Source organism: Macaca mulatta, chromosome 9, assembly GCF_049350105.2.
Source record: "Macaca mulatta isolate MMU2019108-1 chromosome 9, T2T-MMU8v2.0, whole genome shotgun sequence".
NCBI classification, from domain to species: Eukaryota; Metazoa; Chordata; class Mammalia; order Primates; family Cercopithecidae; genus Macaca; species Macaca mulatta.
The window spans coordinates 75,546,694-75,568,427 of NC_133414.1; the positions used below are offsets into that span (position 1 = coordinate 75,546,694).

At 39.8% G+C, this 21,734-nt stretch overlaps 1 protein-coding gene across 2 annotated transcripts in view; it reads right to left on the reverse strand.

Annotated features, from left to right (window-relative positions):
* Positions 1–21,734, reverse strand: part of VCL (vinculin) — a 126,507-nt gene that overhangs the window by 41,381 nt on the left and 63,392 nt on the right. For both annotated transcript variants that reach the window (XM_015147272.3, XM_015147270.3), the window contains exons 3-6: positions 8,974–9,124; positions 8,711–8,819; positions 6,920–7,042; positions 4,865–5,025 (exon numbers count right to left, since the gene is read on the reverse strand). In XM_015147272.3, the coding sequence (XP_015002758.1) occupies positions 4,865–5,025; positions 6,920–7,042; positions 8,711–8,819; positions 8,974–9,124 (544 nt within the window). The remainder of the gene's footprint in view (positions 1–4,864; positions 5,026–6,919; positions 7,043–8,710; positions 8,820–8,973; positions 9,125–21,734) is intronic.

Below are 21,734 nucleotides of genomic sequence, written 5' to 3' on the forward strand. Positions count from 1 at the left end.
TTCTGTCATAAGCATATAAGTATACAAACAATGAATATGACATAAACAAATTCGCTGGACAACTAGGACAGAAGTCAATTTGGGGATATATGTATAAAGGGTGAAAATAATCGTAACCCTTGTGGTCAGCCATGCTATGTACCACAAAGCATTTTGCTAAACCTTGTCATGTAGGTCTGTAAGTATCCACAGTATAATTCAGATATGAAATAGAGGAGAGAAAAACTGCACCTTCATTTGAGTATTCTTCTCTATAAAAACTCAACTTTGGGAAAAAGAAAAGTCTCTACCAATTTCTTATCTGTTTTTGCTTTGTTTTTCAGGGGGGTTGTGGGTGTTGAAAGAGTGAAGTATAAAGAGACCAGGTCTAGTCATGTGGCTTCGGGGACAGCTGGCCTGAATCTATCTGGGTACTCCCCTCCATGTTATTCTCCTTCTTACCATAAAATTCTTATGAATTTATGTTTTAAATGGAAAAAATACAGTGCCTTGGCACTCTTCCCTACATATCAAAAGATGGAACGACAACCTAAACCATTTGTACATGCTTTCCTAGGAACTGAAACACTGCTAAAATTAAATAGTTTAGGCCTCAGAACACCTGTGAATAATAATGACCTCCTTCTATGAACAGTCAAGAGAAACTTCAGTTTAAAAAGTGAAGTCCTGCAATCCTAAGCTCTTGAAAATTTTAAATATGGGGAATAAGGACCCCTCTCCATGACTGCCCACCATACTCTCCCTTCTCCCTCCACTAACATCTCCCTTCCCACTCCATCCCCTTTCTGACCTCATTTCCACCCACAAGTCAATGTTTTAAACCAGATGTTTCTGGTTTAAGATGTTTCTGGAAAGTATAGGTTGGGCAGTAGAACAAAATCTTACAAACTACATTTAAACAAAAGAAAGCTGTCTGGTCCTGAGACTTCATGCAAGTTACCTTCTCTGGGTCTCAATTCCTCATCTCTAAGAATACCTTCCCAGCTCTAAAAATCTATGCTGCCTATGACTGCACGATCAGATGTACCAACCAAAGATAACTGAGATCAGAAGGGAAACATCAATTTATTTTGGGATTTTTCTCCTCATGGGAGCAGGGAGATAAAATATCATAAATGCCTGAATTAACTATTTATCTCAAGCTCTTAGAGATATTTCATTCTATTAGCTGCTAAAAACAAAACACTAGAACACTTGCTCATAGAAAGCCCACAAATGACCTCTTTATTTTTTTATTTTTATTTTTTTAACAAATCAACTCTTAAATCCCAATGGTCTGCAAGTAAGGGGTAGTATTACGCGATCACAAGTTCTAACCAACATTTCCTGCCTTTGTTAAGTTTGGTATTTTTATTTTTATTTTTTTAACAAATCAACTCTTAAATCCCAATGGTCTGCAAGTAAGGGGTAGTATTACGCGATCACAAGTTCTAACCAACATTTCCTGCCTTTGTTAAGTTTGGTATCTTCTGTATAAGGGATCTGAATCAGTCACTGCTTTTACCCACCACCAGCCCAGGACCACAGTGGGGAGAAACCCACCACAGGAACTAATTCTGAATAATAGAATTTAATGATTCAAGGTGCAAAGCTGCGGGAGTGCCTATGTAAGGTTCAAAGTCTTAGCAGCGAAAATTTTTTTTTAATTTTTTATCTCACTTCCTCTTAATTCTCAGCATGCATCAAGATACAAGTAATATAAATACCAAAAAAATTAAATGTAGAGCACTAAATTTACAAAGGGTAGAATCAGAATTGTGTTGAACTCAAATTCTTTTAATAAATAATGTATTCTCAGAAAAAATGCTAATTTGATTTTTAATGATCACTATAAAATGATTGTTGATTTAAGAAAAGGAAACTTTTTACTTTTAAAATAAGTGAAGTGTTTAAAGTCAAAGTTACTTTTAAATTTGTAAATGTGCAATTTGAATATAGGTATAAAAGGTAAAATAATCAGTTATTGCATTGCCTCTTTAAAATCTTAACTTATTCGGCAAGACGCACTTTTACCAAGAATTTTTTCCACTTACTTTCTTCCCCCACTTTTCTAGAGGAATCATCACTTTCCAGAAGAATACTGCACCAATGGGGAGGCATGAAACAAGTATGGTAAGACAAAGTTAATTATTTATTGGTAGGTGCGAGAAGAGGTGAAAGACACTGTATGCATTAAACAGAATGGGAACCCAGCCGTCACAGTCAGACAGAAGGTCTGATTAATTCACTGCTTACAGTGGAGCAATGAAAGATGCATAATGCTACAAAACTGAAAAAGAGTCAAAATCCTAATTACCAATTTCTATTTTCAGGGTAAATTTTTTTTCTATTTTTGTAACCAATAGAAATGATGACTTTTAGAGGGTGAGGAAAGGTAGAGTGGATGGGAACCAGGTTAGGAGGAAGACTTATCAAGTACATCTTTTTGCAGCACTTTGATTTTTGAACCACATAAATGTATAACAAAAGCAAAATTAGGTTAAAAATAAACCTCTTTTTTTTATTCTGATGTCATTAGGTTAAAAAATAAGCATCTCTTGTTCATTCTGATGGTCAGTAGATTAAAAAATAAACATCTCTTGTTCATTCTGATGTCATCATGTACTTGAGTTGAGCTAATTTAATTTACCTTCTTTCATTTCAGATGAAGTTAGTTTTGTAGCATCCTAACAAATTGGTTTTCCTCAGCATAAAACTAGGACCAGCTACAAGACTGTGCATGGTGAGTACCGGGTCTATTTCCCTTGTATCCCCAAGTGCCTAATCCTGGCCCTGAAAAACTCAACTGCCTACATTTTTTTAATGAAAGAAGCAGCTCTTGATGGTACTTGCACAAAATAAAGCTCAATAACATGTATTCACTAAATGATGGATAGCTTTTCCGTTCTGAAAATAGAGAAACATTAAGGTTAAAATGCCTGTTCCTCCTTATTACTTTTTCTCAGTTGCTAGAAGCAAAAGAAAGAGAATAAGCAAAGAGCTTGTGTTAGGGGAACATGAGGTCATGGAGAACTATAGCTAATTCAGTTTGGACAGCAGAACATGCAGTGAGCCATGGAATGAAGTTAGGAAGACCTTTAGACACACTTCACTTCTGTTTTCCTTTGGATTTTGAAGGCTAGGATTATTATGAAGGACAGGTGCCTCATCTAAGCTCTCTGGCCTACCCTTTTTCATTATGGCTTAAAACCTCAACGATGCATCTCCAAAAGCAAAATTTCAGAGCCCGCAAGGAAAACTGGTGGGAGAGGCAGATACAGAGATAGCATCAGCTGGAAGTCTCCTTTCCCACCAGCAGGGTCCACAGGTAACTCATTCACCCAGCCACCTGGGGAATCCTGCTCCTCAAATGAAGACCAGGCCAAAAAAGATCCCAGGAGCCTACTCAAAGAAATGAAAGTACCCACCAAATATAGGCAGCCTGATAGCCCATAGTAATGTCTTTCCTTTAGCTTTCCCCAAAGAAATCACTCAATATGAGCCAGAGTCAGTCTCCCCAGCACTGCCTAGAGTCCCATATTAAATCACATTCTGACGCACATTCAAGCACAGTGTTACACACAGAATAAGGCACGGCACACAGCACAAGAAAACCTCACAGACATGCTTTTTCTCTTTTTAAGCGAAAAAGAAACTAGAGGGCAAGAGAAAGCTTACCTTCTAAACGTGAGAAAAAGAATAAAACAAAAGAACAAAAAAAGATGCATAAAGAAGTCATAACAGGGAAGTGAAAGTTGTCAACTATGCAAAAGCAAAATTAAAGAAAATATCAGAGTTAAAATGATTTTACCACATAGATTTACAATACAGTCTTAGAATCTATTCAAGAACTTCATATCAATGAGAAAATGTCTCTGTGAATCCATAGTTAAAATAAGTTTATTTACTCTATATAATTAAATTAGCTTTCTGGGCAACAAGAGAGAGGGCTGGTGATTTCAGGCCCCAGCTTTTACATTTCCTTATAGAGGTCCTGGAGAACCTACTGCTGTACTGAGCACCCAATGGAAGTCATACTACAAAATCCCTTCTTTAGTTGACTACCAGCCTTCTGGGTGGCCCTGGAGACACTGGGGTCACACATGGGAAAGCTAGATCTTGGGGACATTGTGTTCCCCCCACTGCCTACACATCTTGGGCTCCCACAAGGAAAGTATAAACCTAAGTATCTCTGTTCCCCTAGACTAGAAAGCTTAGTTGACAGTCATTAAACAGGGAGCAGCAGACCAGAGCAGCAGCAGCAACACAAAACCACTGCTGACGAGCTCTAGAAGGAATCTGCTAGCCCCTCTGGGGTCCTAAAAGAGATTCCCGACAAAGGGTGAAGGGATCCCTCAAACTAACTGAGCAATGTGAAGACTAATAAAATTAAACCTTCCTTGGGAAAAATGGAATGATCAAGGGACATATTTAGAAATGCCAAGAGTTTCCTCTAGATTTCTCTGGATCAAAGATTGGTTAAAGAACAGTTTTCCATAAAGTTCAGAATTACTGACATATCTGTATCTTATTTAGTCAGCTGGGAACAACCACCCATATACAAGGCAGAGCTCCCATCCACAGGAATATACTCTTCCACCAGTCCAGCCAATGAGACTCCAGCCTGATGGAAAAGCTATAAATCTCAGCCTTAAACCAGTATTTACCCCACATGCCTATTTACTTGTTCTACCTTAGAACAAAGGAAATTAGCAAAGATAGCAAGTAACCTATGAAACAAAAATGAAGAAGAAATTACTTTCACAGTATCTGAGTACTCTTATGCTACAAAAATTACAAGATAAAGTATGAGACAGGTGCCAATCAAAACCCACAGTGGGGTAGAGTTAGGGATTTTGCTTATTTCTCCACTAAGAACACTTACCTTGCTGGCCCAGGCATCTTCATCCCAAGAGGTGAGTTGTAACACACGAATTATCTCATTAATTTCAGCACTCATTTTTTCTACAGTAAAATTGCGATTTTTTAAAGCTTCCTCTATGCCTTGGTTTTTTGAGTTTTTAGTTGTCACAAAAATCTTCATAGCTGTAAAAATAAAAGATCAGAAACTAGGCTTGGAATTTAATCTTGTTGTATAACAATATTCACAAAAGATGTTCTACACTTTGGATGTTTTCGGCTTTTAAGGTCCTAAAGTGAATATACAAAACAAACACTACAAGTCTGACAATAAAAGTTCCAACATTAGCAACCTTTATTGTAAAAATAAAAAAGAGAAAGAAAACTCAAGGTACAAAGACACCATCACAACATGATTAAGTAACTAATTTAACCTGCATATGCTGATGACCTGCAATCACAAAATATCTAATATCTTTCTAAATCAGTTATCATCCTGGTCCTCACCCTGGCTCCATCCACTACAAACCTAATGGGACAATATGAAAACTGTCAGTAATACTCTGAATGGCATATCCTGCTGCCCCTGATCCCAGCAAAAGATCCCAAAATGTCAAGTTTATCATCCAAGATTTTTCTCAACATGTAGCTTGGACTTGCTAACCCCCAAACATAAAGAAGAAAAAAAAAATGTCTGGGCGTGGTGGCTCACACCTGTAATCCCACCCCTTTTGGCGTGATCTTGGCTCACTGCAACCTCCGCCTCCTGGGTTCGAGCAATTCTCCTGCCTCAATCTCCTGAGTAGCTGGGATTATAGGCATCCACCACCATTCCTGACTAATTTTTGTTTTGTTTTGTTTTGTTTTTAGTAGAGACAGGGTTTTGCCATGCTGGCTAGGCTGGTCTTGAACTCCTGACCTCAGGTGATCCACCCGCCTCAGCCTCCCAAAGTGCTGAGATTACAGGAGTGAGCCGCCGCACCTGGCCTCCTGAACTCTTACACTTATGTCCTTTTTTAGCTACCACCCGAAACACCAAAGCAGGTAGTTGGAAGTCACAATGACATGAGTCACTAGATTTTTATAATAAAATTGCCTTCTGAGAATTAACTAATTAACCCACAACTTGACTAAGATAATTCATATAAACCATGAGATGTCTGGCATATACTAGACACTCAATAAGTGCAACTCCCTTTTGCTAGTCGAGACAGCAGCCACCATGTTTGCATTTCAGGGTGCTGCCCAATGGGAAGGTGGTCCCAGCTGGTGACTAAAGAACTGATCTACTCATGATGTAAAGAATAGTTAAATATCTTTTAGGAAAAACTGTATTAATACACACTAAAAAGGGCTCTGAGTTCATGTCTTTATCATATGGTGCTCTATAATATCCATTCCAGCTCCTAATTATTTTTCTATAACACAAATAAAGGTGTGAAAATTTAATATCCCAGACTAGAGTTTATAGAGGAGAGTCCACCTCCCAGGAAAGGGGCTTGTTAGAGCTTTAGGAGAACAGAATTAGGCCACAGGAAGGCAATTTCAAACAAAGAACAGGAGAAGGACAGTGTTAGAGAAGAAGACTGGTTCTCAGCCAATCAGCTACAGCCATCATGTGATAACCAATCAATCAGGCCTCATTTTTACCTAGGCTGAAGGATATGCAGTGAAGCCACAAAAGAAAATGAATCTCATGCCAGGAGCCATAGCTCACGCCTGTAATCCCAGCACTTTGGGAGGCCGAGGCAGGCAGATCACGAGGTCAAGAGATCAAGACCATCCTGGCTAACATGGTGAAACCCTGTCTCTACTGAAAATACAAAAATTAGCTAGGTGTGGTGGTGCACACCTATATCCCAGCTACTAGGGAGGCTGAGGCAGCAGAATCGCTTGAACCCAGGAGGCAGAGGTTGCAGTGAGCTGAGATAGCACCTCTACACTCCAGCCTGGCGACAGAGTGAGACTTCGTCTCAAAAAATAACTAAATAAATAAATAAATAAAAGAAAATGAACCTCAGAGTTTAGAACACACTAACATTTTTTTCCCCGTATATAATAATGTACAGGCAGGAAGTACCTGAAATGAGAACTGGCAGCAACTCTTTCACAGTGTTCATTGAGTTCACCAACATCACTCGGTGCTCCTGGTGAGTCAGCTCCTGCTGTCTCTCGTCAATCATCTTGGCCATCTTAGTCATTCCTGGGGCACAAAGAAGAAACTGTGCAGGGTGAGTAGTGAAACAATCCAGGGTCTGGCTTTCCCAGCCAGACCACTCTAAATCCATTATGAAATACTATGAAAATTCAAACCGATTGCTCACTTATTTAAACAACAGACACCATCACTGAACTCTAATATTTATGCAACATTACTCTTTTCAACGAAAGTAATGTATGAAATATAAACCCTAAATGTGATCAACATTTTCATATTTTGATATAAATACATTCACAAATATTAAACATCTAAATGAATAAATATATATTTATTAGAAAGAAATTCACAGGTCAGGGAAAAACGTTTTGCCAGGCTTCTATGCATACAGATTTCATGCCATGTCTCTGAACTCTCTACAATGTTATGTAAAAAATCTCACATGAGCCTAGTACTGAATCTAGTGGCTGAAAAAAGGCCTAAGAATGACAATGATATGTTTTGTTTTCATCTTTCTATTTTTCTGTACTTTCCAATTTGTCCAAAATAAGCATGTACTAGTTTTATAATTAGAAACAAATAGAAATATTATAAAAATAATTATAGGGATGACAGTGTTTGAAAGCATCTGGTGTTTTGGAATCAGTCTGCTAGCACTTTTTGTTTATGTTGGTTGTTACTCAAAGGCGCTATGTGATTCTCCAAAGCTTTGATTTTCAAATTGCTCTAGGATTTCTCAAGTTGTCTCATAGACCATCAAGACCAAAGAGAAGCAGAGGTGGGGCTGCTCCTGCTTCACCCAAAGTAGCTCCATTTTGTCTTTTATGTTTGGGGATTCTGCATAAGATTCCATTTGGGGAAATACATTTTTGCCAGTATGATGAGAAATTTTAAGAGGACTACTATAAAGCCACCAGAGAAACCTATTTCCAGGTGATCTTCAGTGATGGCTCAAATTCTTAACTGCCATTAAGTTTTATAGAACACCTACACTAGAACCTCATAAATATGTCGTTAATTAAAAATCAACATTTCACATAAAACAAATGAATTTTATAAAGTGGTAAAAATCAAGTTAAGCAGATTAAACATCTAACATATCTTGTCACTGGTCTAATTCATACTTTAAAGACCCTCAAGTTCATGTTATATCTGTAACATCAAAAGCTGGTATCCGTTTATATATTTTGAATATTTAATGCTCAGATGCCTAAATAATCATTTCAAAATAAAATTTAACCACAATAGTTCTTCTCTCCTTCTAGATCTGATTATATTATGCAGCCTTCGGTTAGGGCATGAATTCATAATAGTAGGCAGGCTAATTAGCAAGCTAAGAGGTCATAAAGAACTACAGGCCAGCTGGCAGACAGTGAAGGAATGCTGTGTAATGTGGAATGAAGAGATCAGGATACAGGATGGCCTTCAGCATTACAGTAATAGAAAACTATTTCCTACATTCTCCAGTAGCAGTATTTGCAATGTTTGGTTTAATTCATTTGACAAGGCCAGGATATATAGAAAGCAGATTCAGATACCAGAGACAATGACATCACTTCAAAGCACAGCATCAGCTCCATCAACAGAGCAGACACCTGAAAGTCCAATTCATCTTCACCTATCTTCTGTAAAAAGTAGGAAGAGGGTACCCTTTCCTTTGGCTCCAACATGAACAACCCTTAAAAAATGTTATAGAAATTGGATATAACTAACCTGGCCCAAGATTCTTTGTGTAAGTGACCAAATCTTCCATAGTCTCCACCACCTCTGCCACTGTAAGATATTCCAAAATTCCTTTGCAAACTCTAATAATTTTACGGACCTGAAAATATATTTCAGAGTATTCAATCACATGAGTGGACAACTAGCAAACACGATAACATAGATGTGCAGCATTCAACATATTTTCATTCTAAACAATCATCATTCTTCCATTATTATCTTTAAGAGTAGGCTTTTTGTCTCAGATTTCCTACCTCAGCCTCGTCGAAGGTAAGGAGCAGGTCTGATGTTCCAGAGAGGATGCCCCTTGACCCATCAATTAGATAGTCTCGAGCAGGCACTGAATAAGGGTCTGACTGAAGCATCTGAGCTGCCTGGACAAGCTTGGTGCAAGCATTCTCCACCCTATGGGGAAGAACACAGGTTAAGACACTGGCAGAACCACACAGAAGAACACTATATGCAAATACAAAGACAGAATATGCATGTAAATTCACACTTTTTTTCCCTACATGAAAAATAGCCAAGACTAATTGACAATAGGATCTAAGTTTTTAGATTTTACAATTTAGGCAGGGCGCAGTGGCTCATGCCTGTAATCCCAGCATTTTGAGAGACCCCATTTCAAATAGAAAATTACAAAATTACAGGTAAAAGCAGCACATTCATTCAGTGCACTGCCCTTATTCTTTATTTCCTGACAACAAAAAATGATGAGAAAACATCTGGGCTCTTTGACTTTAGGTTGCTCTAGCTCTGTAATGCCTTTGTTTCCTTGTTCCCCCCCACCCCACCCTACACACACTGTCATTAAAAGACACTGCACAAAGAACTGAAATCCTTGGCATCATTTTCAGATCTAACATCTGGAAATAAAATGCCAAAGTATGGTGTTAAGTGAAATTTAATAACTAAACAAAGCAAAGGAATAGGAAGAAACACAAACAAAAAGTATGAAGCAATGCATAAATTTCTCACTCATTCATCTAGCTAAATAAATTTGTTTGATAAATCCATTGGACCATTTGAAAATAGATTGTTAAAAGAAAATAAAAACAAAAAATTAAAATGAAAATATATTGTTAATTAAAGGTCACTAGTATTAGTAACTAAGTCAGTTATTAATAGTTTATTTAACATTCATATAAGCAACCAGGTCAGCCAAAGGTTGAGTGGCAGGAGGGGAACTGGGGAGGGATTCATTTAAAAGAGGAACCCAAAATGCATACACCAAGTATTCTCTTTGCCTTCCTTGTACTAATAAAATGTATTCATTCATTCAATTATTCATCCACACAGAGTTGAAAATAACCTAATAGATCATCTCCTCTAGTCTCATATTCAATATAGCCATTATGTTGTGACTGAGTAACTTATGAAGATAAGAAACAAACTGCTTAAAGTTAAAATGCTTAGCCAAAATTATACATTCTCATTTGAAAACACAGAAAATGTCACCTGCAAATAAAAGCCTACCTCACAGGGTTATTTTGAGGATAAATGAAGTAATACAGAAACTCCACAAGTATAAAGCAGTATTACATTGTTAACAAGTAGAATTAAACCAACTTATGAATTTCAACTACATAAGAAGCACTGGTCTGTGGACACTGTAGGTATGTATATAAGGATGTAAAAAGCACTATTCTAACTCTCAAGGAAAATACTTTACTAAGGCAAGACACAAACATTGGCAGAATAAGCCAATACATGGCAGGGCGCGGTGGCTCATGCCTGTAATCCCAGCACTTTGAGAGGCCAAGGTGGGCAGAGCACTTGAGGTCGGGAATTCGAGACCAGCCTGGCCAACATGGTGAAATCCCATCTCTAATAAAAATACAAAAATTAGCCAGGCATAGTGGTGGACATCTGGAATCCCAGCTACTTAGAAGGCTGAGGCAGGAGAATCAGAGGCAGAGGTCGTAGTGAGCCGAGATCATGCCACTGCACTTCAGCCTGGGTAACAGAGTAGGACTCTGTCTCCAAAATAAACAAACAACAACAAAAAAAATTAGGCAGTACATAATAAATATCAGTGAAGGGCAAGACCTGTTTCATGTGGCATTTGGTCGGGCTTAGAGGACTGGATATTTTGTTCTTTTTATTTTTAAAATTAAAATTTTAATTTGATTTTAAATATATAATATATATTCATACATATTACAGAAGTATATACACATACTTAAAACCAAAAGGGCATATATTGAAAAATCTCCTTCCCTTCACTATCTTCCATGCACTCATTCCATCCTACTTGCAACCAATATAGAGTTTCCTCCAATGTTGTATTTCCTCTGTATGTAAATGTCTTCATAAAGCATTTCAGGCCTAAATGAAGCAAAAATGTACATTTCCCCTTTTTACACAAATAGGATCATACTATGTACACTTGCTGTATTCTGCTTTTTTCACTTAGGTGTTGTTCTATTAAAAGTACATAAAAAGGGCCAGGTGTGGTGGCTCACACCTGTAATCTCAGCACTTTGGGAGGCCATGGCAGGTGGATTACTTTAGGTCGGGAGTTCGAGATCAGCCTGGCCAACATGGTGAAACCCCATCTCTACTAAAAGTACAAAAATTAGCTGGGCATGGTGGCAGGGACCTGTAATCCCAGCTACTGGGGAGGCTGAGGCAGGAGAATCACTTGAACCCATTAGCTGGGTGTGGTGGCAGGCACCTGTAATCCCAGCTACACAGGAGGCTGAGGCAAGAGAATCGGTAGAACCCAGGAGGCAGAGGTTGCAGTGAGTCAGGATCACGCCACTGCACTCCAGCCTGGGCAATAGACTGAGACTCAGTCTAAAAAGAAAAAAAAAGCATTTTATAAAATAGTACCAGGTACTTTATAACCCCACCTTAACCAAATCCTCCCTCCTATTCTCCAGAGATAATTATTACTCTGAATGTTGTTAATTATTTTCTTGATTTTCTTTATACTTTTACCACCTATATATGTATACACACCTAAGCAACTTTTTGTTGAGTTCTGCCTATATTGGAACTTAAGCAGAATCATACTGTTATGCATGCTTCTGTGACTGTTCTTTTTGTTCAACACTATAATGTTCAGTCCATCATGTTAACAACTGTAGGTACTGTGTTGTATTCCCTGTAAGAATATACCAAAGCTGGCCAGGCATGGTAGCTTATGCCTGTAATCTCACTCAGCACTTTGGGAGGCTGAGGCGGGCAGATCACCTGAGGTCGGAAGTTCAAGACCTGCCTGACCAACATGGAGAAACCCCGTCTCTATTAAAAATACAAAATGAGCTGGGCATGGTGGCACATGCCTGTAATCCCAACTACTCGGGAGGCTGAGGCAGGAGAATTACTTGAACCTGGGAGGCGGAGGTTGCGGTGAGCTGAGATCACGCCATTGCACTCCAGCTTGGGAAACAAGAGCGAAACTCCGCCTCAAAAAGTAAAAAAGAATATACCAAAATTGATTTACCCATTCTACCTCTGCTGGATGTTAGAGGTGTTCTAGGTTCTTGTTTCTGTTATTAGTGTTAATATGAATAATAGTGCTATGAAAATTTTTATTCTGGCTCCTGGTATACATGAACAGAGTTTAGATTATATATCTAGTAACGGAAATACTAAATTACAGAAAATATATATACTCAACTTTACCAGGGAATGACAATCTGCTTTCCAAAATGACTGTATCAATTGAATACTTCTACCAGCAGTATACAAACTTGATCCTCAATGTCTGAACTTTTAATATGCCATTTTAGTCAATGTGAAATGATAAATTATTGTGAATTTAATTTGCCTTTTTTTTTTTTTTTTTTTTTTTGAGACAGGGTCTGTCTGTTGCCCAGGCGGCAGGTGCAGTGGTGCAATCATGGCTCACTGCAGCCTCAACCTCCTGGTCACCTCCCACCTCAGCCTCTCAAGTAACTGGGACTATAGGCACACACCATCATGCCCAGCTAATTATGTTTATTTCTTTAGAGATGGAGTGTTGCCATGTTGCACAGGCTGGTCATGAACTTCTGGGCTCAAGCAATTCATCCATATCAGACTCCTAAAGTGCTGGGGGCCAGGCACAGTGGCTCACACCTGTAATTCCAGCACTTTGGGAGGCTGAGGTAGGTGGATCACTTGAGGTCAGGAGTTGGAGACCAGCCTGGCCATCATGGTGAAACACTGTCCCTACTAAAAATACAAAAATTAACCAGGCATGGTGGCAAGTGCCTGTAAATCCAAGCTACTTGGGAGGCTGAGGCAGGAGAATTGCTTGAACCTGGGAGGTGGAGGTTGCATTAAGTCAAGATCACGCCACTGCACTCCAGCCTGAGCGACAGAGTGAGATTCAGTCTGAAAAAAAAAAAAAAGTGCTGGGATTATAGATTTGAACCCACTGTGCCCAGCCCTGCATTTTTCTTTTATTAATAAAACTGAGGATTGTTTGCTTGTTTCACTGTTTACTGGCCCCATGAGTTTTGATAGGTAGTGTTTTTGTCATTCATTTCTAACTGTCACTGTGATTTATTTAACAATAAATTGTTCGAGAATTTTAAAATATACTTCTACATATAAAGGACTCTTCCACTTACCTTCTCATCATTGATTTATCATTCAAATGAGTTGTGTAGAAAATGTGGTCTTAAGACACTAAAATGTATTTAGGCTAGCTTCATGGCTTAACATATGATTCAGTTTTATAAATTTTCTATGTGTTCTTAAAAAGAATGAGTGATCCAAATTTTAGGAAAAACATTTTTCCTAAAAGTGTCTTTTGACACTTAAGAGTGTCTTTGTGGACAGGCACAGTGACTCATGCCTGTACTCCCAGTACTTTGGGAGCCCAAGGCAGGAGGATCACTTGAGCTCAGGAGTTCCAGACCAGTCTGGGTAAGAGAGCAAGACCCTCTACTAAAAATAAAAAATAAAAAAAAAATAGGCAGGCACAGTGGTTCACAACTGTAGTCCTAGCTACTCAGGAGGCTGAGGCAGGAGGATTGCTTGAGTCCAGGATATCAAGGCTATAGAGAGCTATGATCATGCCACTGCACTCCAGTGTGGGTGACAGAGCTGGACCCTGTCTCAAAAAAAAAAAAAGTGTCTTTTGTATGCTAATAAGATGACTAGTGGCTAGGGGAACCCTAGATAGCTTCAAAATGGAAGCTGGTTCCAGAAACATCAAGGCATGGTGAGAGAGTTTCTGGGTTGTTGAACACATCCGGGTGCTGGGAGGTGGTGCACCCAGACATCATGAAAGCTTCCTCATCATATCTTGCCCTATGCATCTTTTCCATTTGGCTGTTCCTGGGTTGTTTCCTTTATAATAAACTGGTAACTATTTGAGTAAAGTATTTCCATGAGTTACATGAGACATTCTAGCGAATTATCAAACCCGAAAGCTGGGAGTTGCAGGAACTCCCATTTTTGTAGTAAAGTCAGACAGAAGTGTGGGTACACCAGGCACCCAATACTTGTGACTGGTATCTGCAGTGAGGAAAGTTTTATGGGACTAAGCACTTAAACCTGTGGAGTCTGACAGTAACTCTGGATAGTTAGTGTCAGAATTGAATTGAGTTGCTGAATACCAAGTTGGTGTCTGAAGAGTTGGAAGACTGGTTGTTGGTGTGGAAAAAAAAAACCCATACATCTAGTATCAGAAACATTGAGTAAAAACATCCCATTATTATATATATCAACGCTTGTCTACATTTACCAACAAACTGTCCAGTATCTTGGCTCATCATTCCCTCTTGTATTTCAGGCTTACGTCTGGGATCAGCTGACTTGTCTGAAGTACATTCTTTAGGATTTCCTCTAGTAAAAGTCTGCTGGTGACAAAATGTATCCGTTTTTGTTTGATAATGTCTATTTTGTCCTCATTCTTCAAAGACTATTATAGTAGTACAGAATTCTAAGTTGACAGTTATTTTATCAGCAAACTGAGGGCATTAATTCACTGGCATGGTAATGAAAGCAGGAGAGAAGGAGGTATGATAATGAAAGCAGAGATTGGAGTAATGTGGGGCTACAAGCTGAGGAAAGCAGGCAGCCTCTAGAAGCTGGAAAAGGCAAAGAAACAGTCTTTTCTAGAGTTTCCAGAAAGAATGTGGCCCTGCTGACTCACTTTGGACTTCTGGCTTCCAGAACTGTAAGATAATAAACTTGTGTTGTTTTAAACCACAAATTTTGTGGTGACTTGTCACAGCAGTAAGAGGAAACTCTCATCCAATCAAAAATTATCAGGTATACAAAAAGGCATGAAAATACCACCAATAATGAAGAGGAAAGTCAATCATTCAAAACCAACCCAGGCCTGGTATCATGGCTCACGCCTGTAATTCCAACACTTTCGGAGGCTGAGGTGAGAGGAGGACTGCTTGAGGCCAGGAGTTCAAGACCAGCCTGGACAACACAGGGAGACCCTGTCTTCTTTTTTTAGACAAAGTCTGGCTGTGTTGCCCAGGCTGGAGTGCACTGGCGTGATAGCTCAATGCAACCTCCACCTGCTGGGTTCAAAGGATTCTTGTGCCTCAGCCTCCCAGGTAGCTGGGATTACAAGTTTGTGCTACCACACCGCAGCTGGCTAATTTTTATATTTTTAGTAGAGACGGGGTTTTACCATGATGGCCCAGCTGGTCTCAAACTCCTGGCCTCAAGTGATCCACCCACCTCAGCCTCCCAAAGTGTTGGGATTATAGTTGTGAGCCACTGCGCCCGGCCAAGGAAGACCTTGTCTCTACAAAAAATTTAAAAATTAGGCAGGCACAGTGGCAAGTGCCCGTGGTCCCAACTACTCGGGAGGCTAAGATGGGAGGATCACTTGAGTCCAAGAGGCCAAGGCTGCAGTGAGCCATTATTGCACCACCACACCCCATCTTGGATGACAGAATAAAATCCTATCTCAAAATAAAACCCACCTAGAAATGACAAAGATGACAAAATCAGTAGATAAGAACATTAAAATGGTTATAACTATATTCTACATGTTCAAAAAACAAAAGTAAAGATTGAGCTGGGCACAGTGCTATGGTCTGGGAGGCTGAAGCAGAAGGATTGCTTGAGGCCAGGAGTTCAAGGCCAGCCTGGGCAATATAGCAAGACTCCATCTCTACCAAAAAAAAAAAAAAATCAGGCCAGGCATGGTGGCTCACACCTGTAATCCTAGCACTTTGAGAGGCTGGGGCAGGAGGATCTGCTGAGCTCAGGAGTTCAAGACCAGCCTGGGCAGCATGGCAAAAAATCCCTGGGCACCCCATTTTTACAAAAAAATAAAAAATTAGCCACGTGTGGTGGTGCATGCCTATAGTCCCAGCTACTCAGGAGGCTGAGGTGGCTGGATCACCTAAGCCCAGGGAATTCGAGGATGCAGTAAGCCATGATTGTACTACTGCACTCCAGCCTGGGCAACAGAGTAAGATCCTATCTCAAAAAAATAAAAATAAAAAATGTAATGGCACAGTGTCGCGCGCCTGTAGCCCCAGCTACTCTTGAGGCTGAGGTGGGAGGATCACTTGGGCCCAGGAGGTTGAGGCTGCAGTGGGCCATGATTGCACTCCATCCTGGGTGACACAGCAAGATCCTGTCTCAAAAAAAAAAAAAAAAAAAAAAAAGTAGATTGGTTACACTAGTTACATAAATGCAAGATAGAGAAAAAGACCCAAATAGAACAACTAGATATGAAAGATATGTCTGGGATCTAAAAATACACTGTGAATTACTAGCAGATTAGATATTGCTGGGGAAAAAATAGTGAAATTGAAGTCATAGCAATAAAGACTATCCAAAATAAAACAGGGTGAAAAAAGATCTTAAAAAACAAACAGCATCAGTGAGCTGTGGGACAACTCCAAGCAACCTAATACATGTGTAATTAAAGTTTCCAAAGAAGAGAAGGTAGTGGGAGGGTAATATTTAAATTGTTTCCAGGGAACTTGAACATTTATGAAATTATAGCCAACAAACAAAAGCATCACCAACTACAAGTCTTGTGATATAGCTATTCATGAAATCCAGTTACTGTATAAGTTTTTCAAATTTGGAAAAAAGATGACAGGAATGACCATTATGGAGAAAGGAAACTGAAAAAGGAAAGATGAAATGGAAAAGGTTTACAGGAATAAAATTGATTATCACTAATGGTTCCCCTGTGTGGTAAAATGAAAGGTCCAAAACAGAGACTGCACCATTTTTTAATATAATAAGACATCTGATCTGCACATTAAAATTTAATGGCATTCATAAAAGCCAAACAAATCCCACTAAGACTAACCAGCAGTCAGAAACAGGAAGAAGTCTGTCTTGTGTACGGAAAATTGGATTTTATTTAAACATTCAAGCTCCCTAGCTTCTTAAAGTGATCTTGTATATTTTAATAGAAATCTGAATTTCTAAAAAGTATTTAAAGAATGAAAGTAGGGACAAAGTCAGTTTTCTAAATAATTGTATATCTTAACTATATACTAATAATATTTAATTAGATACTTTAAATCAATCAACTAGTACTTCTCTCTCCCTTTGAATCTTCAACCTAAATTGCTAGAAAAAAATCTTATGCTATATATCAAACGGACCAATGACAGCCTTATGGGATCCCTAAATATGCTTACTCATGACCCTCTAATACATTCTTCCCAGAATTACCACCTACTATAATTTGAGACAATTTAGGAGAAGACCTTGAGTATGAGTAATTATTTTTTAAGAAAAAAAGGGCACAAATTCCTCAGTTCCATGTGATTTCAATTATCACTAACCAAGAAGATTAAATGTATGCCGAGTAAGAGGAAAATACATTTAGAGATTATAAAAAGACTACCACAAGTCTTTTTTTCTTTGGAGACAGAGTCTCGCTCTGTCGCCCAGGCTGGGGTGTAGTGGCGCAATCTCAACTCACGGCAACCTCCATTTCCTGGGCTTAAGCAATCCTCCTGCCTCAGCCTCCCAAGTAGCTGGAACTACAGGAATGCACCACTATGCCCAGCTAATTTTTTTTTTTTGTATTTTGTGCAGATAAGAGGTTTAATCATATTGCCCAGGCTGGTCTCCAACTCCTGACCTCAAGTGACCAGCCCCCTTCGGCCTTCCAAAATGCTGGGATAACCACCACGCCCTGCCTACAAGTCCTTTTTAAGGGTTCTTTTAGACTGTATGCAGAAAAAGTGAGTTACTAAATTTTTTTTCTAGACAAGGTCTTGCTGTTACCCAGGGTGGAGTGCAGTGGTACTATCACAGCTCACTGTAGTCTCAACCTCCCAGACTCAAGTGATCCTCACACCTCAGCCTATCAAGTAACTGAGACCACAGGCACATGCCACCATGACCAGATAATTTTTTATTTTTTATATTTTTTTGTAGAGACAGGATCTCACTGTGTTGCCCAGAATGGTCTTGAACTCCTGGGCTCAAGTGATCCTCCCACCTCAGCCTCTCAAGTAGCTGAGACTATAGGCGCACATCACCACACCCAGCTAATTTTTTATGTTTTGTACAGACAAGGTCTCCTTATGTTGCCCAGACTCGTCTTGAACTCCTAGACTCAAGTGATCCTCCTGCCTTGGCCTCCCAAAGTGCCAGAATTATAGGCATGAGCCACTGTGCCTAGCAGAGTCACTAATCTTAAATTCCTTTAGTTAAATTATTTCATGTATTTATTCATCTAATATATTGAGGAACTATTATATGCTAGGATTCCTAGAAATGGGAATATTTTTTTAAAGTCCCTACCTAAGAGGAACCTTGGTAGGAGGAGACAAATACAAATCAGTCTTTAGAAGTATGTCCAGCAGGCTAGACGCGGTGGCTCACGCCTGTAATCCCAGCACTTTGGGAGGCCAAGGTGGGCAGATCACAAGGTCAGGAGTTCGAGACCAGCCTGACCAACATGGTGAAACTCCATCTCTACTAAAAAAAAAAAAATACAAAAATTAGCCGGGCATGGTGGCATGCACCTGTAATCCCAGCTACTCAGGAAGCTGAGGCAGGAAAATCACTTGAACCCAGGAGGTAGAGGTTGCAATAAGCCGAGATGGCACCACTGCACTCCAGCCTGGGCAACAGGGCAGGACTCTGTCTCAAAAAAAGAAAAAAGAAAAAGAAAGTATGGGTGCAAAAGCAGGAGGAGACTTTTTCTTTTTTTTTTTTTTGAAATGGAGTCTTGCTCTGTCACCCAGGCTGGAGTGCAGTGGTATAATCTCAGCCCACTGCAACCTCTGCCTCCCACATTCAGGTGATTCTCAAGCCTCAGTCTCCCAGCAGCTGGGATTATAGGCATGCGCCACCACACCCAACTAATTTTTGTATTTTTAGTAGAGATGGGGTTTCACCATGTTGGCCAGCTGGTCTCGAACTCCCAACCTCAGGTGATCCCAAAGTGCTGGGATTACAGGTGTGAGCCACCGTGCCTGGCCAGGAGGAGTCATTTTTACCTAAGAGGTTAGGAATGTTGTGATGGAGAAGGTAACAACTACACTGCTCCTGCCTTCAGAAGCTCAGCACTACTTATAAAGATGATTCTCTTTGCAGCATCTCTTTGAGCTCTCTTTCCAGTAGATCTCTCTCTCTCTTTCTCTCTCTCTCACGCATATGCACATGCACACACACGCACACACACACATCCTTTCTGTGAGAAATAACCTGCACTTGCAATAGGCCTAGTTGGACTAGGGAGGGCAGTCTACCATCACAAAGTACAGGTAGCTCCCTAAAGCCAAACAATCTCAATCTACTTCTGTAAAAAGCAGTCATCCTATGTCAACTCACTGGTTTAGCCGTGGAAGGAGAGCTTTAGACAAAATAATATAAAGGAAATGGTGTGATTAAGTCTATTTAGACATATGGTCCATAAGTTAAAACTGGAAAGCACTTGAAAACATTCAAGTTCAACTTTCACTCCCACCAAAAAAAAAAAGTTGGGGAGGAGTGGAAGTAACTCATATCACATTCACTGTTTTAATAAAAACAAAAAAACTAAAACTGATCTTAGACAGTATAGCCATTTAGGTTACAAATATTGTCAAAAAGATGCATTGTTTGCCTAAGAGTGAAGTACTATGGAACAGAACACCTGAAAATTTGATTTCATGGAGGTCGCAGTTCCTGGAGCACACCCAAGGAAACAGGTGTTTACATCCCACGATCCCTGTTTTAGAGAGAGAGCTTGTTGCAGAGCCCACAAACATATCTCATCAAACAAGGCTATGACGACACTTGGGAGATGGGAAGGAAACAGGTGGAGGGAAGGAAGTCAGAACATGAGAAGCTGGTCAGTGAGGTTTTCTCCATCTGGCCACTGCACCCAGCACCTCCCTCGCTGTCATCTCCAACCAGTTCGGCCCTGGTATAATTATGTGGCAGGCAAAATCAATTGTCAGGGCTTTTCTTCCTCTTTTCTTAGCCCTTGTTGAGATCTTCCCTTCCCTTCCCATCCTGTCAGGGTCTTTCAGACATCAAGAAAGGCCTAGATCGCTTCCCAGTCTGAGAAGCCCATCATATTCAAACATGAAGAAATGCCAAAACAGGTTCATAAAAATGGTGGTCTATTTAAGTGCTTACATTTAATATTTTAATTGCATGATCAACTTTTGTCTGGGCTGGAGTGCAGTGGCACAATCACGGCTCACCACAGTCTTGACCTCCTGGGCTCAAGTGATCCTCCTACCTTAGCCTCCCGAGTAACTGGGACTACAGGTGCATACCACCATGCCCAGCTAATTTTTTGTATTTTTAGTAGAGGTGGGGTTTTGCTATGTTGCCCAGGCTGGTCTTGAACTCCTGGGCTCAAGCAATCCGGCCATTTCAGCCTCCCAGAGTGCTGGGATTACAACGTGAGCCACCACACCTGGCCATGAACATCTTTTAAGACTTCTCTTTTTCCTGTGACTACGTACAGGGCCTTGTTTGAAGATAATATTAAAGTCCAGACCCTTCACAATATAAGGCCTGAGTGAGAAGACAGGGGTTTGGGGTACAGGCAGGCCCTCAAGCTCTCTCTGCCTTCCTGCATATTAAGAGCCTACCTTCAGCCAAAGCCCTAAGTGAAAATGACTGCTAAGGCCCCCCAAATCATCCCTTCATTAGATATTTAAGATTTAAATTGTTAACCTAAGGAATGAACTCCAATATAAAATTTCAGGCATCAGCAACTGAGAGTTCAGCCATTCTAGTATCCTTCAAATAGGAAGTACTGCCTCTATCAATTCATTCCCTCCTTGAAATGTGTATATACATATGATTTTTTTTTAAATAATAATAATAGAGCCAGGGATGGTGGCTCACACCTATAACCCCAGCACTTTGGGAGGCTGAGGTGGGAGGATTGCTTGAGCCCAGGAATTTGAGAACACCCTAGACTACATAGCAAGACCCCATCTCTACGAAAAATTTTTAAAAATCAGCCATGCATGATGGCATGTGCCTGTAGTTCTAGCTATTCAGGAGGCTGAGGGGAGAATTGTTTCAGCCCAGAAGTTTGAGGTTACCATGAGCTATGATCATGCCACTGTACTCCATCCAGCCTGGGAGACAGAGCAAGACTCCATCTTTAAGAAAATGTTAAATAATAATAATTTAGAAAATAATAGATGTGAAGATTTCAAAAGACTCAGGAGATAGGTGAAGAAAGTTTTCTTTTCTATATTAATATAAAGTATTTGTCACAGATTTTACTTTAAAACAGTAGAGATGAACGCATTCTGTGGCATACCAGTAATAGCCAATATGCTTTGCTCCTGGAGTTGCCATTTTGAGAAAGGTCAAGGATCCTCAGCTATTAGTCACCTAGAGACCTGACTGAAGACCACAAGCATAGTTACAGTTTTTAGGAGGGGGTCAGGAACACAGAGTACAATGACAAGCTTTAATCTAATTCAAGTAGCAAGTATGCAGCACCAACTCACCCAGGTGTACACTGTGTGATAATACTAAAACATGCTGCTCCAACCCTGTACTCCTACATTTAAAGATCCTACAGACCTCATCCACAAAGTATTCATTTCCCTGTCCCAGCTCTCTTAAAGTACAACATAATGCAAAGTGGCCTTCTTGT